This window comes from Diuraphis noxia, unplaced genomic scaffold, assembly GCF_037042655.1.
Source record: "Diuraphis noxia isolate RWA-SAM2 unplaced genomic scaffold, SU_Dnox_SAM2 contig0001, whole genome shotgun sequence".
Taxonomy (NCBI): domain Eukaryota; kingdom Metazoa; phylum Arthropoda; class Insecta; order Hemiptera; family Aphididae; genus Diuraphis; species Diuraphis noxia.
This window is the reverse complement of record NW_028301711.1, coordinates 84,926,169-84,938,671: the sequence shown is the minus strand read 5'-3', so window position 1 is coordinate 84,938,671 and position 12,503 is coordinate 84,926,169. Positions and strand designations below refer to the sequence as shown.

The 12,503-nt window shown below is 27.8% G+C and overlaps 2 protein-coding genes and 1 pseudogene across 3 annotated transcripts in view; all 3 read right to left on the bottom strand.

Moving 5' to 3' along the window:
• The window catches only part of LOC149062218 (uncharacterized), a 510,544-nt pseudogene that overhangs the window by 460,104 nt on the left and 37,937 nt on the right, over nt 1–12,503 (bottom strand). The window lies entirely within an intron of this gene.
• LOC149062220 (uncharacterized) overlaps nt 1–12,503 on the bottom strand; it is a 204,454-nt gene that overhangs the window by 157,860 nt on the left and 34,091 nt on the right. The window lies entirely within an intron of this gene.
• LOC107171488 (uncharacterized) lies at nt 4,229–9,077 on the bottom strand. The gene is made up of 4 exons (XM_089219805.1): nt 8,870–9,077; nt 6,764–6,955; nt 5,805–5,938; nt 4,229–4,813 (listed from the first exon to the last, which is right to left on the bottom strand). The coding sequence occupies exons 1-4, from the start codon at nt 8,988–8,990 to the stop codon at nt 4,409–4,411; spliced, it is 852 nt and encodes a 283-aa protein (XP_089075931.1). The 5' UTR covers nt 8,991–9,077; the 3' UTR covers nt 4,229–4,408.

The following is a 12,503-nucleotide window of genomic DNA, read 5'->3' as shown; positions in this document are numbered from 1 at the left end:
TTTTATTATGATAACAGATATTTTATCGTGTTTCACTATAAACATGTTTAATATCTATGGTGTTTCATTAATCTGTGATACCATACAACAATCGATTTTTTAATTGTTAATCGATTGGCTGATTAATCGATTAATCGAAACAATTAATCGATTAATCGATATTTTTTTACGATTAATCGATTATTTATAATTTTTAGAAATAATCGATTGTCATAATCGCGCACCCCTAGGTTTCATTGCACAAATCAACTAGACACCCTAGTGAGTATGTGTTATATACCAACCGTCTAAACCAAGATTGCTTAGAAAATTTATTCGGTATGTTTCGCAATAAGAATGGAAACAATCGAAATCCCACTCCTGTACAATTTTATATAGCTTTTCGGAATTTATTTTGTTTAAACTATTTTCAACATTCACCTAATGCTAATTGCATTAAAGACCTTGATGACATTTTATGTCATATGAATCCTCAAGAAGTTGGGTCTACCAATGTTGAGTTGCCAATACATATTTCAATTTCAAAATTGGTACTATTGACTATAGACACTTAAATTTACCTGAGAAAAACGCCTTACATTATGTTTGTGGTTATTTGTATAGCAAGTGCTTAAGCCAACATACCTGTGATTTATGTGTAAAGTATGGTAGGTACCAAACAAATTTAGACCAAGCTTTTTTATTATGCTATTTTAAAGCATACACTAATACTGTACAGACAACTTATGGTAACCTTCAGATGCCCAACAATGATTTTTATCAATTCATATTTGAACTTGAAAATATATTTATTCAAAGATTTCCTTTACTTGCTGTTGCTAAAGGAGTAGCTTCTAATTTAAATGAATTTTTGTGTAATGTACCTTTTAAGCACCCATGTCCACATTTTGATTATGTTTATTTAATTAAGTTATTTGTAAGATTTAGAATATTTTCCTCTGTTAAATTTTTAAAACGAGAGTTAGTTTCAGAACGTCAATTTAAAAATAGAAAACTGACAATATTAAAACATTTATAATTAATGATGATATAATGACAATGTAATATTCATCATATTCTAGGATAATGTTGTTTAAATTTTATTTGTTATTGTTTTTTTGTTTTATTTGTACAATTTGACATATAAGTACTTACTGACTTGCCTAATTTTTAATAATTTTATTTGAAAAAAAATGTATAAATCATGATTAAAAAATATTTTTGTCTAATTTAAGATAACATGTTATTTGGTATTTCAAAAATAATGACTTACTCAATGTTATAATTTTACAGGGTCTTTAGACACCAGGATAGGGAAAATACTTGAAAATAGTTTATAGATACAAATCATAATTAACAGTGTCAAAATACAAGATAGAAATCTATCTAAGACACTGCTCATCACTGGCAGTGAAGTGATCTCATTAGTATCATTTAATTATTTTAATATGACAAATATATTGGTCATATATATTAATTTATGTTTTATTTTTCAGAAATATTGCACAACTGCTTCTGCTTCTCCAGCTTTGCCTTTATTCCATGCAAGTGGGATTAACTACTATTATTTTTGCTCAACATGCCATTATATTCCTGTAATAACCTGGCCTTTTTTACTTTTTCCTTCTCAATCTATTCTTTTATTTATTTTCCATATTTTCTTACCTCCCTCCACTATTCAAGACAGCCTTCAAACAATCGTGATCTATTAGCTTTCAAAACTACATCAGCTGCATTTTTAGCTTCTAATAAATAAAATATTAGTAAGTAATTTGAATAAAACTAGAGTGGGATATATACATTTTTTGAAAAACATTGTATTTAACATTTTATTTTTCTGATATGGTTACACTGTTTAGCGTGGCTGCCACGTTTTTGAGTATTGGGTATCTTTACCGTGTTAATTTGTATCAGTGTCCATGCCCTGGATATACTTCGTTATTACGTGCCAACTAATGCCTCAATTCCGGTGGCGGAATATTTGTGTGGAGCCAAATTATTTTATCCATCAGAGTTTAAGTTATCACGTATTATTTATTATCAGTATATTTTGATAAGATATTTCATAATAATAATATTGAATTGATTAGAATGATTATTAAATAATTAATAATTATAACATTTAGAGTATACTAGTATACACATTTCTAAATAATAATTAATAATAATCTATAATAATTTATATTATTAATTATTACCTTATTTTATTGTTTTTTAAGTCATATACTTAGTATACTTGGTCAAAACTTGCTTAACTTTGAATAAAGCTGATCCAAATTTAATATTTATGACCAAAAATGGCAAAAATTCCCAATTTATTAAAAATACATTTTCTTATGTCAAAATGGAAAAGAGGATCTTATAGGTCGATCGACTTTCAAAGATACACACATTATTATATTATTTTTTTAATTGCACCAATACATGCATTCGTTTCTGCATCCAATATTGAAACTGTTCCTCTTACAAAAAACAATAAATCGGAAAGAGGAAAAATGGCACTACAAAAAAGGATTTTTAATAAAAACAATTTTTGACTTACTACCTATTACATTTAAATTTTTTTATTTTAATATTGAATATGACTAAATTTATTTTACTTTTAATTTCATTTGATTAATTTTTTAAATTTTAAATTTAATTTTTTTAAATATGGGGTGTAATGATAGATCGCTTCCACGTAGTACACCATGGGCAACGTCAATGACCTATGACTAGTTAAGAGGACGCTACACCCGCATGTGTTGTCTCCGTCTTACAAGTACGTAACATTGCAAAAACTATTTCGCGCGGGAAAGAACCGAGAAGGCTACAGTCATAACTAAAAAACGAAATTCTCACCACAGATAAAAGGGAATTTCGACTGTGCAACGTTGTTTTTATTTTTTTGATATTAGAACTGAAAAAAAAGTTATTCGATTTTGAAAAATGCAAAAATAATGAATTTTGAAACAATAAGAACTTTTTTTCCATTTGTGATATCGAAAAATTGAAAACAACGTTGCACAGTAAATTTTTATGTGGTCAAAATTTCGTTTCTTAGTTACAGCTGTAGCCTTCTCGGTTCTTTCCGCGCGAAACAGTTTTTGCAATGTTACGCACTTGTAAGACGGATACAACACATGCGGGTGTATAGCGTCCTCTTAATTTGACGGCAAAAGATCTATCAAACGACAAACTGTGTAATAATATAATACATTATATTATGTATTAATAATTTACAACTATATTGTGTTTCTATAAAATCCAAAATACCCATCTTATCAAATAATCTTATCAAAATATACTGATAATAAGCAATACGTGATAACTCTGATGGATAAAATAATTTGGCTCCACACAAATTTTCTGCCACCGGAATTGAGGCATTAGTTGGCACGTCCTCGTTATTGCACCTAAATGTCGACAAAATTATTCTTTATCAGAAAATGCAAAACCATGTGTTTCGAAAAAAAGTGGAGATACCCGGTTCTTGCACCGGACCTTTTATTTATTTAATAATTATGTTGTACTAAATTTTATTGTATTTAATTTACAGTATTATTTGTAATTTATTATTTATTTTATTTACATCTTTTTTTTTTTATACAATTCCTGTTTATGTGGTACTTTCTTTTAGAATTTGTCTTTTAAGTCATACCAAAGTAGTTAATATAAATCTATTAATTTCGTAATTTTTAACATTTTGTTATTTTAATTACTAAAATAATAAATATGAGCTTTATCATATTTTTATGTTAAAACATGTCGATATAAAAGTGTATACCAGTTACCTGGTAACTGTAGATCGTGTCTTGATAATACGTTGAGTACAGATAAACGGTTGTGGGTTAGGTTAGAACGTTAAAATATAACAAGAACAAAATAACAAATTAAATTGTGATTTGTGGGTTATTAATTTTTAATCAAGTAATTCATTTTAAATATTTTACAGTTTTAAGTATCTACATTTTAATGATAAACGTTAAATATTTTATTAGTTTTTTAAAAATTGCTCATTATTTACTGCATAATATTGTAATTCATTTAATTTATTAGACATAAACTGGATACTGCTAAATTTTATTAGTTTCAGTTGAAAAATTAAATATATTGTACTACAATATGTAACTTATACAACATTATAAATATTAATTTAAGACATTTTGATTTCAGTGTAATCATATACTCATAAACAATTTTTGTTTAAATGAATGCCTCCCTTAATTATTGGATAATATTGCATGACTATACTTATTATATGGCTTGTTACACAATCGAGTGACATATCACTGCAGAGACATTTTAGAATATTTTTTCTATATTTAAATATGCTATAGAAAAATCAACTACCATATACAATTTGGAAGTGTATGTTAAAATTATATACAAATTGCTATTAAATAACGGTGAAAAATAAAATTAGTGTTTCAAATGTTGGATTTAAATCTTAATTTATAAACCTCTTTTTTATATTAGGAGCAGCGGGACTTTGTGTTGTCCCGAAATATTTATTTGGTGTGTGCGATGGTTCTGTTGGATCACCTGTTTTTGGGTTTTCAAACTGTACATCTCTGTAACGTTCAGTTGATGTTGTTGTTTTTGATCCCCAGCATCTTTTTTGTCTATGTTTTGAAACGTTCTCGGTATGATCATGTTCATTACCCTTTACCCTATCCTTTTGTGGCAAGTCTTTACTGAACTGAAGAGCTACCGACCCATCCGAAAAATGACGAAGTCCCTTAGGAACGGTATGCTCAGGTTGTTCAATTCTCTTTAAAAGACCATGGCACGATTGGTTCGCACTAATCACCATGTTTATCATTAGCGGGTCTTCTTTGACTGTTTCATATAACTGCAATAAGGTAAACAGAAAGAGAAAGAAATTGATCAATCAACTGTAACGTACATTTAAATTATAGAATAACATAAGTATACCAGAGACCCAACCCTAGTCCCCACCATCAACGTTATTTTGAGTTTGGTTTGCATATTTCACTGTAATAAGATTATAGTTAGACGATGTGTCATACAAATTCAAAATCATCGATAAATAACGATCAGCGATATACTGTAACTGTATTGTAATTTCAAATGTTTTATCGTTAAATATAATTGTTTTTTAAAAGACAACTATGGGTAAGTTTCTGATTGCTGTTGGCGATTAGTTGATATTTAGACGTTATGTTTGAGCACATAATACAAACAATTGTTTACTTTAATAAATATATATGTAATGTATGGGATGTTTATTTAAGTCATAAATTATGACTCATAACCAAAAAAGTCGCTTGAAGATACTTAATTTATAGCCTTGAGATATATTCTATTTTTTTAAGGCATTTTTCTTGTTTTTTAAAGCATTTAAATCCGTCCCCTAATCATTACATACAATAAACGTTTCTAAGCGCAGACATTGTGTTAGTAAAACTTATAGGAATAGGTATTCAATTATGTATTCTCAAAGTACCAACTACGTTAATATTTCTATTAGATAAAATGCTGAAGTTGAGGTGCTAGTTGCAATTTGGACAGATGTATTGTTTGCTAGTGATATCTATTATTGTGTAATAAAAAATAATATATGACCATTTTATTTGTTTTTAATTTTAAATGTGAGCATTTTGAACTTTCTGGAAACAAAATATTTTTAGTAGCTTATCCAAGTACAATTATAATATGTGTTACACTACCTACCACTCACATACATTTAAAACGATTGAGTGTATAAGAATTCACTATTCCCACAATTAATTAATTAAATTGGTTTTCGTAGATAATCGTCTAATCTAACGTGATAACATAATTTTATACAGAATATGCATGTGTTAACATTGTATACTCACGGCACATCTGTAGTCTTGACGCCCAGACCACCTGGCAGCCCGGTCGTATAACATAACATACCAACCCTCGAGTGTGTCTTCATCTGTAAAGAATGGGTGTTTCGCCATACAATCGAACAAGAAGTGGTCCATATCTGTTAATACGATTACAGAAAAATACAAGAGTATGACGAATATAATAGATTACCTATTTTAGGAAATGGTATTTTTTTTTTTTTTTTGACGAATGAAATATTAAGACTGTTAAGCACTCGTTTTGTGTGCATGTTTTCGTGCGTAAAAGTCATACCTATTATATTTGTATTATATTTGAGAATTGAAAGATATTATTTATGTTCACTGACGGTAAAATGTAAAATATGTAATTTATTTATATAGCATTAGATTAAAATATGACATATTATACACTAAATATGTTTTCTAAAACAAAACAAAAAAATTATTCCATTTTAAATAATATTTTGTCTTGTAAGACGAAACTGTAATTAAAAACAGATAACTGCTAAATATATTTTATAATAAATAACACATTTTATTTCATTACTATAAATTATTAATATCTATTCATTTAAAATTTATTTTGAGTACAATTTGAATTTTTATTGTTCACACGCTATCATATTAAAGAGCTGTATAATCTGTTTTTGAAAAATTATGGATGAGATTGTTGCGGCCATAACTATAGTGTCAGATTAAAAACACAACAAAAATAAACTATGGGATTATATTAGGTGGACAACCGATCGCGTCACACGACAAGTGATATCAATCTTTTCGATAATAATTAAAACTTATTACCTATTATTTCGTACTTCTGACGATTTCAAACGTTTACCTAGTCTAATGATTTAACCTAACCGAATTATTAGATGAGAACATGCTTCTTGGACCAAATGACGTGGCGAAGGATCCCATCCCCTCACTATTACGCTGTAATAATAATGATTTGTTATACGTACTTTTATCACCGCACTTTCCACCGCCCACGGTTTTGTGATTGCCCAGCCACAAATTAAACGATTGCAATATGCCGGAGTTTGTTGGTACCATAGAGGCGCATCCACCTATCGCCGGTGACGTAGTGCCCAACACCTTTACGCTAAATCTCTCGTCCGGCTTTCCAAATGGTGGGCAGAACCTTTTGATTTGTTCTAAGACGGTTATAGAAAACAAGATAAATTCAACATTACATTTTAAGCGTATTATAATGTTTACATAGGTACAATATTGTTATAACAGATGTTTACAAATATGGCAGTATATAGGTAGGTCGATGATTTAGTTATAGTTGGTTACTGGTTTTAATGTAGATAATATACGTTTATTGTGACAGCGAAGAATCGTCGTGGAGCTGGTCCAATTACGCTTGAATATCGCTAACATTTATATCCAAGTTATTAAATGGGCAAATTGACTAACCGCACCTTCTCTCTCTCTAATTCCTTCAAATGACCCTCCACGCTTCACTCGTCAACACACCTCTTTCAATTTACCTACCGCCTCCACAAATTACGATTTAAATGAACCACTTCGACGCCGTATGTCTATTGCTAATTCAGTCCCCTTCTTTTCTATTTCATAACCTACCCCCCAAGTATTTATGTATCTCTATATTTCACTGTTATCACATTATTGTAACTGTTATATTAATATTATATGAAATTGGGCGCTCGCCCGTATTGTATGCTAAATAAATAAATAAATATTGAAATCAATGCTCCCGTTCAGTGAACAAGCTCACAAAATTTTAGCTGATATTGACATTACTTTGTACCTTGATTAATTATTTGTAATTTCAATATAACGATCGGGAAGACTGATTTCGTCGTAGAACCCTTAAAAGTATTACCATGTTACAAAAAGTCCTATACGAGTACTCGATTAAACCGGCTTCTTACAAACTAAAAATATGATCATTAAAATCTCGCTCTTATAACTGCTTGGTATATAATTGGTATACCTTTAATATCAAAATATATTATCGTTAGGTTATGTTGATTTTTAAAATAGCTTACTGAAAGAGTAACCTATTCGGTACCCACGTAAATAAGGTACGTTAAAATTTGAAATCATAAACATAAATTTTACGACTCAACTATATATGTAGGTAACTGTATAATTAAAATTCAAAATATATAAGTAGCTAAATGATTCTCAATAGGTATAAGTAACTATTAAAACGCGTTATTGTTTTGTATATAGGTTATACATTGACTTCAAAGTCTAAACACCTAAACTAGAAATCAACACGGTTGTTCAATTAACAATTTTGTGGAGGACATAACGTATTATAATACGATATTCGTTTCGAAATGAAGCAGAGAAACGATAAAAACATTTTACGCTTGTGCGGCTTTTTACATATTTAACAATATGTACCTATTCGATAATACATTTAATAGTAATGAAATAGTAGAAGTATGGCCCTCTCGCTGTATTATTATATAATACATAAACAAGGAAAAAAAGAATGATTCTTTCTACACGACCATCGAAACATATTTTAAAATGTTATTCGTTGTTTTAATAATTATGTTTTTGTCTTTTATTTGAAAATCGTAAAATAATATTCAACAAACAAATGGCTATTATTTATAGCTATACGAAATGAGTAAAATAAAATGGCTTTTTGTAATGGATTTATTTATGTGAGGCAGATAGAAAAAATACAATATAAGACTATAAATAATAGATGTGCGTTAACTGTTAATAAAAAATGAAGAAAAGCAAATAAACATTTCACAAATAATATAAACTTGAAAATAAAAATTTCTATATGTAGGTACCTACTGCTAATACCCTTTGCGTATCATATTATTATTACTACATTGTTATTATTATTAGTTGAGTAAAATTGGGAAATATTGGATAAGTACCAATTTAATTTATACATCATTTATAACAATAATTGAAATATCTAATAATAATTTAATTAATTAATTAAATTAATAAAATAACAATATAAGTAATAAAAATGGTAAAAACAAAAATATAGTTTTTAACAATATAAATGTACCTTGTAGGTACCTACAATGGTTTATGTATTCATACATTATAATGCTTACCTCGAATATGAGTGCTCTGTGCAGGTTCTGATGGAAACATCTCGGGAAGCATTTCGGAGATTGCCAGCATCATGGGAGATGCGATCGACAGAAAAATTAATAAACTTGTCGTGGACGCCATGGTAGTGTGGGTTCGGTGAGAAAATGAAGTAATTCGAATCGTAAAAGGTAATTATCGTTAGAGATGGATGGTATGATCCACAGAGAGAACAACGCTAAAATTTGACAAGTAAATGAAATAGACAGATGATAAACGCGCAATGAGTTCTGATGTGGCCTGTGCGTGCCGTTTTATAAGCCAACGACAGTGGCGGCGTCTGTGGAGGTGGTTTCCACCACCGGTTGTTCGATCAAGGCGCAACAGGCACGCACCTAGCAAGCGTGCCTACGGAGCATGGGAGGAATGTACATTCTATTGGATGGACTGTAATCAAACATCACCGCCCAACCATCGGCCTGCCAGCCCACAAAAACCACCTACCCACCCTACCGCCAGCCATAAAATAGTGAACGAAAGAACGCACATGCGCACAAGAACACGTCATGTACATCTACACGACGGTGCTTCGGCGGCGGAGTTGGCTAGGTTATAAGTAATATAATATGTTCAGATACTCATAATCATGCCTTAAATATACTTATGATTTAAATCATGGCCGGAAAATTTTAAAAAGGGGCCTCCGCATGAAAAAAAAAAATTAATAATATATGATATTAAAGGGCCCTATTACCGAAATACGAATAGGGGCCCACCGGGAAATGCCCGTGATGTAAATATAACCATGGTCTAACGTTAACATGGAATTTGGTGCCATTAGTTTAATACTTTTATTAACTTAATTAAGTTAAAAACGATAAATCCCCTTTCAATAATTTAAATCTGTTCAACAACAAGACAATATAAATTAGGTACTTAAAAAGAAACAACTGTGGTATATTATACATTATTACTGTTATTGGTTCTAAATACCGCAGAAACAGCTTATTTTTATGACGTATAATGTATATACCAATATTCAGGATATACATTTTCCAGAGCCATGTACTTGGTTTGTTTTATATCACATACATCCGGATTAAATGATCTGATTCTCTATGTTCCTTTAAAATTGTTATAATCGGATTCTATTATACTGTATATAAAAAATGTCAAATACATTCACTAATTAATAAAAAGTATTTTATTCAAATAAAATTATATATTCTAGGACATATTTTATATTTATATTTTTAATCATATAGATATTTTAACAAAAATCAATACTAATAAAAGGTTTAGTAGAAACCCATAGAGCAGAAACATATTCAATGTATATTTCTTGTATATCTATTATAAAATATATTTATCCGTAAAACATCTGAAATAAAACCATAGAAAATGTATTAATATGCAAGAGATATACATTATATGTCTTATGAACGGTAAATGGTAATCCCTTAGATATCTGAATTCAAACATCAGACTGCCAATATCTATTATAGTACATCTTCTAAATATGTTTAAATATCTGATAAATATCCAAAAAATATTGATTGGTTATTAAAATTGCAAAATCAATAATATATTTATCTAGTATAATATATGAAAACAAAGATTTTTATCATATATATTTTTGTTTATATACAATAGATATTGCTTATATATGATTATTAGACTGTTTGAAATTTGAATATTTGTGAAATAATGAAAAATGGTTTTAGTGAATATATATTAATATAAATTTATTTTTTCAAACTGCAGTGTATACATAGACGCAAATAGGGGGGGGGGGGGGGGTGCTTAGGGGATATTAGCACCCCCAATTTTAAAATTAGCACTCTCAAATAATGATCGTGCTTATGTATCAAAAACTTCTTTCAAAAAAAAAAAAAAAAACTAAAATGACAAAAGGCATAGCATAAGCACCCTTAGTTTTTTTTTATTGAAATTGTGCCTATGAGTGTATATAATAATATAATATTACAACTAATCTATTTCTTCCTTTTTTAATAAATTAATAACAATTAAACCTTTAATAATCCAACTAAAATATGAGTTTTTAAGAATATGTATAAAAATATCAAAATAGTACTAATAAAAACAACTTAATCAAACTAATTGTAACACTTTAAATGCTATTTATTACATATAATAATAACAATACTAATAATATAATAATGTTATTCTAAATATTAATAACAAATTTTAATTTTAAAAATCCAACTAAAATATGAATTTAAAGAACATAAATATATCAAAATATAAAAAAAACTTAATGAAACTTATTGTAACATTTATCATTTTAAAAGCTGTGTTTATTGCATATTTAATAATAATAATACTAATAATATTATTAGGTATTATTTTATATTATATAAATAATAATAAAAAAAAAACAAATTGATCTTTGAAAACTTGACTTCATTAAATACAAATAAAAATATACAAAAATAAAAGTAGTGAAACTTAAATTATATTATTTAACATGTTTGACTTCCACTATTAATAATTCTTCCTTTGGCACTTGTTAGCCATTTAGAAATAGAAGTTATAATTTCATCGTCATTAGCATTACTATACTTGGACTTTTTCACAGCTTCTATAATATCCAAACATTTAATGTTAGGTTTATTATACTTATTGACAATAATATTATGTTTATATATTATATTTAAAAAGTTTTTTTCAAAATTGCTTTTTACCATTTTTGATCAAGTTTTTCTATAAGCACTACTAATATAAAAATGACAAAAATCTATATAATTTTCATAACTATAATAATTTAAATTACTACTATTAATTAATTTGATGCATATAATGTACATAATACACCTATATATAATATAATAGGTATTATTAAAATATTACAACAAAAATGGTTAATTCTTCATAAAATATGGCAAGTGAAATATATTATATAAAACTAATACCCATAATTAAGTTTTGGAAAAATATTATGTAGTTTAGTTTCATAACAGGGAATTAATATCTGTTCTTTCCAAAAACAGCTATTACTAGGAAAAGGTACATTTTGCAACAGATATATGAAAGCTTTAAAAAGAAATTTATTACAATTTACAGTTAAGTTTTAATCTTTTTGTTTAAATAGTTACATTTTTGAAAAAAATTACTTATCATTTTAGGTTTGAATATCACAATAATAAGTAGCAAATATAAATTATAATCTTACCAAAGATTGATTTGTTAATTGACAACAATGAAAAATTGTTTTTATTCCTTAAACCATAATAGGTATACTACATTAATGATTTGTCAAACTTTTTTCATTATCTTATAAATCATATTTTTTAATGATTTTCCGACAATTCTAGCTAGTTCGCATACCTTAAATGAAAAATATTTATAATAGATAACATAGTGGAGTTTAAATTAAGAAAAATAACATACATTTTAAAATTAATATCACTTTGTATTTTGTCTTCTAAATTATTAAGACCTTCGTTATCTAGAATCGGCAAATTTGATATAAAGTAATCGAATTCATTATAATTCCATTTATCTTGTGCACTTCCAAATTCTTGTTACCTCCATTTTTAAATAGGCCAAATAGTTCAAGACTGTTTTTTCAAAACCTTTAAAAAAAAATTAAGAACATGTATCAAGAACATTGAAATTTCTATTATAATAGATGTA

What these genes read in the sequence shown, in the direction of transcription:
- LOC107171488 (XM_089219805.1), bottom strand. Translation starts at nt 8,990, where the DNA reads ATGGCGTCCACGACAAGTTTATTAATTTTTCTGTCGATCGCATCTCCC. An exon ending in ACAGAGCACTCATATTCGAG is followed by an intron (nt 6,956 to 8,869) that starts GTAAGCATTATA and finishes TAACCGTCTTAG; the next exon opens with AACAAATCAAAAGGTTCTGC. An exon ending in TGGAAAGTGCGGTGATAAAA is followed by an intron (nt 5,939 to 6,763) that starts GTACGTATAACA and finishes TCGTATTAACAG; the next exon opens with ATATGGACCACTTCTTGTTC.